This window comes from Mycteria americana, chromosome 1, assembly GCF_035582795.1.
Source record: "Mycteria americana isolate JAX WOST 10 ecotype Jacksonville Zoo and Gardens chromosome 1, USCA_MyAme_1.0, whole genome shotgun sequence".
In the NCBI taxonomy this organism is placed as follows: Eukaryota; Metazoa; Chordata; class Aves; order Ciconiiformes; family Ciconiidae; genus Mycteria; species Mycteria americana.
The window spans coordinates 150,427,592-150,440,926 of NC_134365.1; the positions used below are offsets into that span (position 1 = coordinate 150,427,592).

A 13,335-nucleotide genomic window follows, 5' to 3' on the forward strand; every position below is an offset into this window, starting at 1 on the left:
CCTGTTTTCCCCTGGGTTTTTTGGCTACTGCTGGAAACAGAGCACTGGGCCAGACAGGCGTTTATTCCAGTCCAGGCTGGTGGCCTCACGCTCCTTTTCGGTGCAGCGTACTCCAGGCTCTTTGGTCATCATCAGCCCTGCATGCACAAGCCTGGGCTCGTGTCCTGTCCTCATTCAATGGGAAACGTGACAAACAGACAAACCCCTTCGGCTACTTTTCTATGATTTCGTCCAAAATTTATCACCGCTTCTCCAGTGCTGCACGTCTCCCCCTTCCCGTGCACTTAGCGGACCAAGAGCTTATACTTCATTTAGGGAGATCAAGCCAGAGCACTGTAAAGCCTTGTGTACGTGCTTGGCTAGGAGATGCCTGCTAGGATTCCCTATGCCAGTCACTAGCATCATATCCGAAGCCAGCCAGAGCCAAACTGCTTCCCTCCCAGCCCCACTCCCAGCTGTGCTCACCCCCTCCCACACCCAGAGACCCTTTTTGTGAAACTTCTCATTACCTAACAAAAAAATCAAGGCTATGTCTATACAAGCAAATCAAGAAGGGCCGAGGAAAGCTTTTGGCTCCTGCCAGATAACGTGACCACCCCCACCCGCCCCCTCAAAGCTGCAGCCACCGCTCAGGAGTTAGCGCAACACAGGGACCATTCCCGATAGGTAGTTTGTGTGAAGCTGCACATTTTGGGTGGGAAAGAGGGTTTAACAGCACGGACACACACAGCTGCTCGGTGCCAGGCAGCGCTTGTGCCAGAGAACAATCTCACACGCAGTTTATGAATAGAGGCAGAGCCAAAAACGTCCTCGCTTTCCCTGTATTCTTTCTTCCACCTCAAATGAATGGAGGCAGAGTGAGGGAGCGTCTTTAGCTAACCCTCCCCGAGTCCTGTGTGTCCCTTCCCCTCCCGGTGTGCTTTTATTTGCAGTGGGTGTTCCTTGGTTTCTGCCCGAGCGGGTGCATGTCAGACGTGAGCCACGCGCTCCTGTTCCAGGACCGGCTCCAATCCCATACGTGTTTGCGAGCAAACCCACTCCGAAGCGGGGACAGATGACTCAAGCGAGAACTCAGAAATATTTAACTCCTCCATGCCAAGAGATTTTCCAACACTAAGTGCCGAAGTAACAGAGTGCTGAGCGAAAGGCAAACTGCCATCAGCAGCTGGCTCTCTAACGTGGGCTAGATATCTCCGCTAGAAAAAAGAGGTACACCCAGGCTGTCTTACAACTGGAAGGACATAAACTCTTACCGACGTCTTGATACACATCCTCCAAGAGGAATTACTTGTTATTACCCATAAAGATAAAATCAAGAAGCCTCTACACTGTAGAATTAGCACGTAATGACAATATTTGAAAAGGTCCAGGCAAAGCTGACACTTGCGCAGAGTTGATTGCTGCAAAGTAAACAAGAAAATTACTTGCCTGAAAGCACCATCTGGTATGGAGGCACCTCTGCAAAATGAGGAGCCTGCGATTCAGACACACAGCTTCTGAATGCAATCCCGTAACTATCTACACAGCAAACAAAACACTCAAATGTGCGAAGAGTGGGAGGCACTTTTTTTTATAACTCCTTCATTTAGGAAAGTGTGATCGATTTGGGCTTCTCTTGCAAAAGAAAACATACCAGAAATAATAGAAATTCAGAGACTGGACAAAACAAAACAAAAACAAAACAAGAAGAGAAATAAAAAGATCTCTGTGCACAATTAATTTGAGGAATTTGTTGATACACCATGGCACTGAGATCACAATATTGCAGGATTAAAGAAGGAATGGTTTGGTTTTTTATGAATGCCATGACTATACAGCATTACCGCATTACTTGCTAAAGGTCAGAGTCTCCCTCAAATTCTATATACCACAAGTTTGGAAGAGGAAAAGAAAAAGCTTTCCAGGACATATAGAAGCCTCAAATTGAGGGATTTGGGAGAAATATCTTGCCAGATTCTTTTCATTTTTCCTGTTCAAGCATTTCTTGTACTTTTCAAGTGTCTGGTACTAGTCAGCGTGAGAAAGGACATTAGGCCACCTGGAACATCATCCACTTCTTATGGAGAATTTACTCTGCTGCTGGGATCGAATGTGCTTAACCTGAGCTTCGTAATTAAACCTGATGTTGGCAGAGAGGCGGCAGAGAGCTAATTCGTATCAGCAGTGAGTAAAAGAGAATTAAAATTTAATCTAAAGTAACTTCATCTCTTTCAAACAGTTTTTCCACACATACACTTAAGCTTTGGGGATGGTGCATCTTAAGCAAACCAGGCTGGATACTTCAGTATTAGCTGAATAGTAATAGTATTACAGGAATAGTAATTCCTCTGGAATTCCTCTGGTCCCACTGCAAAGCATGGTGCTTGAGGTTTGGGTTCTCCCTCACGTGCCCTCCTGCACTTCACTTCCAGCAGAGACCAAGGAAACAAAGAACCAAGAGGAGGGGGAGGAGGCTGGGGTGGAAATGCACATGGCACACATACTCGGTGACTTCTGGTTCTAGGTAAGTAACACTTGTTTTCTTTGAATACCTCTATTTGAACCTCAGTCTCCATTGGCAATTAAGGTTTGAGTCTACATCCTTTGTGTCCTACTTCCACACAGGACCTCACAGCTTTACTTAAATAGAAGTTGATCTCAGAGTGCTCCACATGAAGAAGCACCCGTTGATGCGCCTGTAGAGAACAGCATCACTTCCAGATGCTCCAGCAGTTTTTGCTGAAAGTACAAGCAGGGCTCCAGGCAGCTGCCTGAAGGTGTCAGGAACAGAGTCACCCTTTAGCAAAGCCCCTGATGCGGCTTGAGCTCTGGTGGCATGTACTTGAGTTGCAGAAACCAACTTTACCTTGACAGCCTTGTTACACATCTTAATACAGGACCTGTTCTCTGTAACACAGAACATCACTAGTGGTTTAACTGGTACTGCTGAAAGACATGTTGGTGGCAGGTTCAGATCTCCATGCAGCCTCACGGGGATAGGTCTTACCTGAACAGGGCAAAACATTCACGGAGAGGGAATGGGGAAATCACATTGGTGCTGGGCAAAGGCCCTTACTAGGTCGACTTCCATTCAGGCAATGGATGATCTTGCCTCCTTCTGTCCAAGCCAAATAATTTCAGATAAAAGAAAATGAAGCTGGCATGGACCACTTAGGCATTTGCTGATACCGTGACTACTTAGCCACAGCAAGTCCATCTGCTAGAAACCAACTTCTGTTAGCCAACAAGGGCAGCCAGCAAGCACTGTGAGGTGCCACAGCCACCAGCAGAAAAGATGAGGTAATTGCTCCAGGGCAGGGCTGAGCCTAGGCTCAAAGTTGGGTATCTTTCCTCTTACGACAAAGGACATCACATTACATACTCCTCCCTCCTTCTGCTTCAAAAGCATCTTCCTTTCCCTGTCAGATGTGCTCTGACAAGACATGAGGGGTCCTGCTGCCTGAACCTGCTCTCCGACTGCAGCTTCGGCCAAAAAAACCTGGCAACTGCAGCCACCGGCCAGCGAAACTTCGTTGGCTGTTTGGTTCATTTCTTACCTTTTATCTCTTTTCTCCCTCGAAAAGCAAACCAGCAAATCAGCAAGAGAAGAACAAGGGCTCGCGATGAGAAGGGGCTGGGAATGACAGGAAAGGCCACAGCCATGATGAGCGGGGGTCTCCCATGGGCTCCATGACCTGAACTGAGGGTGGGAGGATTTCATGCCACAGTGAACATGAATGGGTTGATGGACTGAATGGGCTGCGTGGAGGTGTTTCCCTTTGGCTGTTGTTATGGTTAAAGAAAATGATGCTCTTGGGTGCTTGGAGTATACCATCCTCAAGCCTGCATGGACACTGGGGTTATAACTTGAGAAGTTTCAGCTCTGCCTCTGGAATACACTGGGTAGAGGAAAGGGGACCAGAGCTGTTTCTCTATCCTGGTCTATGGTGAGGTTAACTGGCCTGGCCCCCCAGGACCAGCTTCTGGTCCAGCTTCTGTTCAAAATCCAGGTCCTCCCAGGGGCAGGGCTCCAACGTGGCTGTTGCACAAAAAGAGCAGCAGATGTTTATGGGAATAAAATGTAAGCGACATTTAAAAGTGAAGACATTTCTTCCATGGATGCATGGAGTCCCAAATTTAGCAGACAAGGCCGAACCACACATATGGCAGAACACAGCTATAAAAGTTGACAGCAAGCAATATTCATCTCGATTTAGAAACAACTTGTTCCTACCATGTAACATAAATGCGATTAAAAACATGCCTGTCTTTTAGCTGCAACTGTAGTATACACATTTGTTAAAGGAACTAAGGAAAGTGCTGGCACATTTTCTTTTCCCCCTATAGATACACAGACCCAGTTTTTTCTGTCCAGATTACTCATTTTTCTTATTCTATGGCTCAATAGCCAACAGCTTCCAGCAAGTGCTTGGCCTCCCAAGTGCTGCTGGACAGAATTAAGCGGTGCTATTTCAGGTTCCCGGTTCGATGAAGCAGAAAGTAATGCAAAGAGGACAACAGACCGCTAAGGTTTCTATGCTCTAGGAATGATATCGCTCCAAGGCTCAGGGAAAAGGGCACAGTCTGATATGCTGCCTTTCTAGGGCTCGACATCAGCTAGCAAAGGATATGCAGGGTGAGAAAAAAAGTCCTATTAATATGTACTAACTTCATGCAGTTATTTTGCTTCTATTGCTCTCAAAGTCTTGAGGCACGCAAGGATCTGGGTAATAAAAAGGAAAGGTAGATCAGTCATCTTTCCCCACCTCCTTCCTTTGGTGAAAGGAGTGATGCTCAAAGAGTGCAGTTGTCTAGCGTATCAAAACAGCTCAAGCATCATTTATACACGTACTCCAAAACACACTTGCAACTTCTTTTAAAAGAGCAGTCCTATAACTGATGTTTGTTTGCTCAAACATTCAGTGAATACAGGCACAAATCAGGCTAAAGTCAATCCAACACCAAAAGAAAAAAAAAAAGGCTAGTATTTACAAAAAACGCCTTCAGAGTGGTTTTGCTCAGCTGGCAGCGAGACGTAGCTGAGGGATGGGTTATGCTCTCCACAATCTGGCTCGGCTTTGCCCTCCCCAACCGCGTTTTGCTGCTGCTGTGGCAGCCTGGCCGGCGTCCCACCACCCCCCACACCAGTGCCAGCCATGCCCAGCAGCTCGGCATGGAACATCACCTCCACCTAGCAGCACCCTGAAGGCATTTTCTTTCACTGGGCTTAATCAATAAAGCATTTTGCATCCTCAACTGTAACCGTATTTTTCAGAATTTATTCCGTGGGGCCAGTCAGGTCACACTTAGGGCTAAAAAATACTCCAAGAAGCTACGAAAGGAAGAGCCAACTGCGCGACCCCTCTCGCACCTTTGTCACATCGCACCCTGGGGGAGTTAAGGCTCGTCTCCCCCATCCCACCTCTGCTGAGGGCTCCTTACCTCCTGCTCCCCTTAAAACGCACCCCTCCCATTCACACGCAGTGCCTCAGGCTGCCCCGGCTCCCCAGCAAACCCCACTGTGCTGCGTCCTCTGCAGCCTCCCGCGCTTCTCCCGCACCGGGGCTAAAATCTTTGCCGTGCAACTTCGGAACTGCGACGTCTAACCGCTGCTTCTGGGATGCCATTTGCTTCTTAAAACCTCATGGAGCCCATTCTCATCCCTTGGGCTCCTGTTGGGGAAATCAAACTATCAGCCCCCTTGAGAGCGGCACATCAGCGGCTTGTTTCTGTTCAGATCGTATTCACCACGGCTCTAGCTCTTAGCCCTCACAGAGCGATAAAGCTTTCCCATAAATTCACGCTCTTATAAATTCAATCTGTTTTATTCCAAATATCACATAAATTAAATACATTTCCCATGAATATTGCAAATATACATGAAATGAACATTGCAATTTTTAAAAAAAGTTTTGGCTTTGCTTATGCAACAAGAAGTGCCAAATGTGGTTAGAACATGAACTTCTCCTGTATTTACTAGATACAAAAAGGTGCAGATTAATAATTTATATTTATACATATGTACACACTCCATTTCATAACTAGCTTTAAAACAGTAAAAAATGGTTTCAAGTTTATCTACATTAAACATACTCGTTTAAATCTGGTCAGAAGCCCCAGATAAGAGTTGATACAATCATTTCACAACTGCAAAATTAAGGCGCTACCAAAATACCAGTTCCACTAGTGTAAAATGTAGTAGGAATAGAGAGTGTACAGCTTTCTATTTATCAATTTAAAAGTGGACTGGAGAACAAGGAAAAAGGAGCAGTAAGAAACATGACAAGATCTAGAGGTTAGAAGTACAAAGAGATCTCGATGACTATCAAATGAACATATTAAAATACAGTAGATAGAAGGCCTCAGTGGCAAACAATTAGTATGCTTTTGAAAGACAAAAAAAGGTTAAAATATATATATCATTTTGTAGCTTGAAGCTTTACAGGTGAACAACAGGTGTAGAGGTAGAGGGATTTTTTTTTTTGGCCTCTTTATGATGTATAAAGAAGGGCCACATTCACCACAGTGAAAAGACTCATCATATATCCCAGCATCCTTGCTTGGACAGCAAGCAAGAAAAGTGTAATGAGCTAGAAAGGCAACGAATCCTGTCTATCTCTTCCAGGAGCTCAGCTCCAATGCTTCCACATGTACCTTCATGACAAGCTACACCTAAGCGTAGATCAGCCGTAACGTGGACATTTACTCTAGAGAGAAATGAGATAGCTAGCTTTTCCCATGAGGTACTACTGGATGCTGTAGAGATTATATGGCAGAGATAATTTGGTAACAATTAAACTGGTACTTTCCCTAACAAAGCAAGTACCACAGGGCAGTGGTGATTTCTTCTTTTTTTTTATTTATTAAAGCTTTGCTATTTGATCAGCATTCAATGTTTTGGAAGAAATGTCAGCTTTGGGCTGCTAATATCATTATTTGCATCCATACACAGACTATTCCTATGTTGTTACCATTTATCCAAAACATCAGTCACTGAAATATTCACAAACCGCTTTAAACCTTGACTAAAAAAAAATCCCTCTACAGTTCAGCTTTCTCTTCGATAACTATCATTCCATTAATTATGCAGGCCTTCATGAACACAGTAATGTCACTTTCCATGTAAAATGTGTCTTTACACATTACAGAACAGCAGTAAACAACCTCTCTTGTTCCATAGGGTTTCCTCTCAGAAGTACCTCAAAAGTAGATACCTTGAAAAATCACTTTTGCAAAGAAGAATATTCACATTAGTTACTGAGGCAAAGCCAAGAAGATACTAACTAGCACCTTGATATTTATTTTTTTTCTTAAACACACTCCTATATGTAAAATTAAGCACATGTAAGATCAGGGACCAGCAATACACAAATACCATCGGCGTCCCCTTGCAGCTAAACTAGTAATACTCAAAACTAGGCCAGACACATGAAGGAGCGAGATGAGTGAGTCTAGAAGAAATACACAGCATGAAAAGGGATGGGAAGAACAGGAAGCTGAACAGAAAGGATTGCGAGATCAAATACAGTCCATCTTCTGGTCTGAGAATTAGTTTGCAAAACCACCCTTTGGTAGCTCAGCTGACAGTGGGCTGAAGACCTACTGACTTCTGACATTTCCTCCCCCATATAGAGAACAATTCCTTTATACTTTAGTGACCTCCTCTTCATCCTCTTCAAATCCCGGAGGAAATGCATTCAACTTGAATTTTGAGTATTTTGGTGACGGTAGCAGAACTTGCAGAAGGCTACTGTAGAGGTTATGACATCATTGGTTGTAAGTTATGCACTTCACAATTCAGAGAATATACTTACAAACTATTTAAATAGAAAAGGCGTGTTCAAGGTAGAGGCAGTTACAGTACATTCAGGGTATGTTACAGAAACCATTTGTGGTAGCCATTTGCTCAAAGGAAAAAAACTCTATATTTTTGTTTCCCAGACCACACAGGTTATGACTACAATACCCAAAGAGAGCAGATAATATATCTTAATCACTGCATTTTAATGCAGTCTTCTTCCAGAACTCATGTGCAAATTGAAAAAAAAAAGTTTAAATACATCTTCATTGACAAATAAGGACAAAAGAACTAAAAAAGAAACCAGGCACTTTGACCATTTAGGTAAACAGCCATTTCTTCTTACCAGACTTCTGCACATGAACAAGTCTTTACTTGGTCTTGCTATGCTTGCAGCACATGGGAGATTCAAGTCAACTTTTTTTCCTGTTGGTAGTATCAGTTCTACGTATAGGAAACTATGCCAATTGAATTGGTAACACTGTCAGTTTTTTCATTGGCAGTTGAGCAAATGTTGATCATTTGACTCACAAGCAATCAATTTAAAAGCTATCAAAGTTAGATATTAACAAAACGATACATAAAAAAATAATCAAAAAGACAAATGAAGGTTAACACCTGACTTAAGCTTGCATTGAGACTTGCCTTTATAGGTTCGGTTTGTGCCTCCTTTCACGGTGTTATTGTGGACTGATTTCCATCACATACAGCAACTGGTACTAAACTACAATACTTTCTGTTTGAAACATGTTCAGTAGAGATCACTCCAACGTAATGGGAGGTTGGCATGACACTGCAGGCGGGAGGGAGATGGAAACCTCCCCGCGTTTCATCCTCGCCGGTCCCATGTGCAGAACAGGCATTCAGAGCAAACTGCAGCATGCCTCCCTTGTACTTGGGGTGAAATCATTATTTCACAGCAGAGTTTATCATACTTCAGGGAGCCGGTTTGATTTGAATTTAGCGATAAGACCAGCTAGGATTACTTTGATTTTTCTTTTCAAATAAACCAAAGTACACCTTTCCAAACATTTTGTACATACTCAATCCGCTACAACACATAAATCACAACACGAGGGATTACCTAAGGCTACTAAATAGTGTACTTATTCAGTAGCTATTATTCTTTCAGATAAACATCCTCAGATGCCTTGACCACAAACAGCTTAATTTTTTTTTCCTCACAGATTGTTATTTGCTGAAAATAGAGAGATGTGGGTGTATGACAGACTGCCTACCAATTCACTAACAGAGCATACTGTTGGTTGTAGTCTTCATGCATACTTCTGCCAGGCAGCGTAACTCCTCTTCTGTTCACTACCTTCAAGAAAGTCTAGGAAACACCTCTTCAATCCACTGTCCAGTTTCCTTTTCCTACCAAGCGGAAATCCAAATCGCATGCAGGCCAATGGTGCTACTCTAGTACTTAACTCTCTTGCAGGCTAGAAACATCAACTCTATCGTAGTACTTTGAAGCAATTATCCACATCTATCAGCTATGCTCTCATTGTAGCACAGCTTTGTAGAGGCTCAGATTTCACCAGGACAACAGGAGAGAGTGCAAGGTTTGGTGAATACCCAGGATAACAAACGGATGCAATCGATGGATGCTGGATGCAGTCAGAAAGGGCTGTTCCTTTTTGAAGGAATCTTTAAAAAAACAAAAAACAACCCCTCCCCCTCTGCCCTCCCCCAGAACAACCTGTCATGAGATGTTTTCGGTGCCCACTCACAACTGAAGTCCATGTTATCTGGGTCTTTTGCGAGTCACAAATATCAATACGCGTCTGATGGCGATAAGACGATCTTTAAGGGAGGTCATAGCCAATATAGCCAGCTGAGCTCTGTTTTCCAGCGGCAACACTGCCAAGAGCCACCAGTACCAGGCAGGACCACTGGGGTTGCTCTGCAAAAGGATGGAAAGACATGCAATCATGTATTCACCAGCGCTGCCCCATGTATTCACCACCTTCTACTTCTGTGTGCTAAGAAAGCCACCGTAAAACAAACAGTTCAAGCAGCAACAAAGCACTTAATTTCAGGTGCTCTCTCTGTCTATATGCGCCATTAAGACAGATCTCTTCAGGTATCAGCTTACATTGATGCACTGTTTTCCATGCTTCACGCTAATAGACCAAAATTGGGTAAATAAGAAGAGCTTAGAATGCACAAAAACACAGCAAAAACTTGTCAGAAAATAGTCTTGTATAAAAATTACATATAGAATAAGGATGCATAAGTAGGAAGGTTTTATTACCTGTGGCTCTGGCTCTTTTCCTGGCATGGACCCAAAATGATTGAGAATTTGCACTTTCATATTGTCTTTAAGAGAAGTAAACCAGGCAACGGCTTGATCATAAACTGAGTCATGAAGGCGGACGAGTTCTTCATATTCCGGTCCTTCAACCTTATTGTTAAAAGAAGGGAGATGGAACAAAACAGGTTTGATGCCGTGGAGTCCATACGCTTCCCCAGAAGCAAGCGAAGCAAAATAATGCAGTGACTACAGCTGTTCAAATGTCCTTATCTAAGCAAACTGTACCCAAGTCTCAGATTTCAAACCTGTGATGCTGGAGTCTTTTTACCCTCCCCTAGGTGTTCTGAAGTGACATTTCGTGGAGCAGTTACTGCCTTGTTCATATCCATTCCTACGGCACAACAGAAGAATCTGCTCTCTAATCCCGGGACACCATATTAATCATCTCAAACCCACTACCTTGACTCCCTGTCGCAGAAGGGCCTCTGAACATTGTTATATGGTCTGGCAAAACAAAAGAAACACTACTGCCACCGAGCACAGAGACATGGGGTCTACGGCATTTAGAGATCAGCAGTATTTTATAGAAGTGTTAAGGCCATGGTAGGACAGCCAAGGAGGAGGAGGGCAGACACCTGAGCAGGCAGGAAGCAGGGAAAGCGGATGCTTTCCCAATACCAGGAACAGCCATAAAAAAAGACCCTCGCTGAGGCAAAGAGTGCTTTAGTTGCGCAGGCCTGACTATTAGCCATCAGGGAAAAGAAAAAAGCATGAGCAAAACCCACTACAAATCGGTGATTTGGTTTCCCATTTGGGTTTTTTTTTTGTTGTTTTGGGGTTGTTGGGGTTTTTTTTCCTGTAATCTGTGCACACCAATGGTGTGATTCACCTGTACTACTCAGATGCACGTCTGGGCTAGCTGCTCTGGATGCCCTTCACACTCGAGGAGAAACAGCTCTAGATCTAGAGGGCAATTAATCTCATCTTAAGATAGGTATCTAAGACAGATCAGATAAAACAGACAGCTTTGGACTAAGATTTCTCTCCATCAGATATAACATGAACATAGGGTGCTGAACACAGACGTCAGCCTCTCAAGTGAGACAAGGTATATCTCACCCTAATTATGAAGAGGTGGGTCTCTGGCACCATCTACAAACAATGCCTGGACACCTGTGTTCCACCGCCCTCACTGGGGATTTAAACACAGCAGAGCCCTCACTCTGAGCAGACTACCTACTCCGACCTTTCGCGGGGGCAGGCACCTCCATGCGATCTGCCTTTCCTGCCCTGGTGAACACCTGCATCGTCCTGCACAGGTTAGAAAAGCCCTACTAAGACTTTACAGACTTGCACTTCAACTGTGAGAGCGCACTGAAGAGCTACATGACCGGACTGGCCTTCATCAATTGGCAAGAGATGACTACTAAACTCAACGTTAAGAGGGATCCAGGTTTTATAGACATGCTCTAAAGATGATCCAGGAAGTCATCATTAAGCATGACCAAAAAGCCACCCTTTGGCACCCGTCACAAGCACCTCGCTTGACACAGGTTTTATAAGAGGACTTGTTTTTAAAAACTACTCCCCTCTCTGCATTTCTCTGCTCTCAGCCAGCTCTGATGGATGCTTGTACACGCATCATTAACTACACGTCACTAAGATCTCATTTTAAGAGCGGACTCCCACATTTGTTTGAGGACCTGTTCTGTAAACCAGAGCTTGGAGGTCATATGAAGTCCGCCAACTGTCTGTTCAGTTTAAGAAGAGAATAGTCAGTTCTCTAGCAACAGGGGCACGTGTTTTTAGAAGGTTTTCAAGTCTGTACCAGTTTTAAAACATTACCCTGACCTCACCTACACATCATGACAGGCCTCAGCACCTGAGTCTCAGAAGCTACTTTGAGATCCATGAAGGGAGTGCAACACTTCAAGCAGAGATAATTATAAAGGCAGAAAGGAAGAAAGGGAAGGAAGAGACAAAGTTTGTTCCATGGTTTTCAAAATAGAGCTTTAGTATTTATAATGATATTGGTTTAAAAATAAGGCACAGCTAGCTTGAAATGCAACAAGGAAAGGCTATTTAAGTGAATCCAGCAATACATGGGTATGAATAACTTTGCACCATAGATCACCTTTTTATCTTCAAGATACTCGATGTTTGCTGTGTTATATCCATCTCGCTGGCCATGGCTTAAGACCCTAAAACGACGGACACCAACTGTATCAACAACTGAGCGCCCATCAGGAAAAAACTTTACGTCCCTGATCTCTAATATACAGCCATGATCTGCAAATCTGAAATGACAGAAGGGCATAAAAGTGGAAGTCATCAGCAAGTGTTTATACACATCAGGACAAATACTGGGCCTAATTCACCACTTTTTATTTGAAAGAGGATCCTGCTTTGGTGACAACACATTGCTGCTTATTCACATAAGCCACACAACCCCCACCCTTTCTGCCTTCCCTCAGAGGTCCAGGGCAGCAGCATTTTCGGAGTGTAAATATTTTGGGGGTGGGAAGGGTTGGGAAGGGACAGGAAGCTAAATGGAGCATGTTTCATGCTGGGAGTTGCCAGCTGCTGGTGGCAAATTCACCTCGTTTGCAAAGAAAACAAGATGGATAAAGATACCATAAGGAAGTCCAGAAACTGAGGAACAAATAAATGCAGGGCTGGGAGGGCTACCCCCTGCTCCGAGGTGTAAGCAAAAGATTACAGGCTTTAGAAGGAAAAGGTTTCTATACAGCAAGATTTTTCTTGCACTTGTATTCTTTAATTTAAGGATAAAAACAAACACCCCCCCCACCCAAAAACAAACAAAAGCAAAAAACCCCCCCAAAACTTTACAAAAGTACATTTGTATCTGTTATATTTCAAGTAGGTACAGGGTTTAATCACGTCCTGGAAACAAGCATGCAATAAATTTTTACTTATCAGGCTTACCTACTCTACATTTGTGCAGTAGTGAGTTCACTAGGGAGGCTGACTGAGCAATGACTCTTCACCATGATGTGTTCATCTGCCAGCATTTGCAGATGAACATCATTCCTCAGCCTACTGCTAACCAGGAGAATGCTCTGTATCTGGTCTCATCTCAAGATCTCAAATCCCTGCAGGGTCTGATAAATGTTTCATCAGGGAAATGCTTGTTTTACCAGGGCTTGGCCATTTCTTACATCAAAGCGATGAAGAAACAGCGACACTGCGGGGAAATGAGTCCTGTTTCTACTCTACCAGAAACATGGTTTTGGGAGGGGAAAAAAAAAAGGCTGACTGCTGTGAACAACCATTCTCTCCC

General features: G+C 43.8%; 1 protein-coding gene across 1 annotated transcript in view; it reads right to left on the bottom strand.

Moving 5' to 3' along the window:
* Positions 1-5,784: 5,784 nt before the first annotated feature.
* The window catches only part of LONRF2 (LON peptidase N-terminal domain and ring finger 2), a 37,179-nt gene continuing 29,628 nt past the window's right edge, over positions 5,785-13,335 (bottom strand). The window contains exons 10-12 of the mRNA XM_075524195.1: positions 12,169-12,331; positions 10,035-10,184; positions 5,785-9,683 (exon numbers count right to left, since the gene is read on the bottom strand). Coding sequence (XP_075380310.1) covers positions 9,525-9,683; positions 10,035-10,184; positions 12,169-12,331 — 472 coding nt within the window. The 3' untranslated portion in view covers positions 5,785-9,524. The remainder of the gene's footprint in view (positions 9,684-10,034; positions 10,185-12,168; positions 12,332-13,335) is intronic.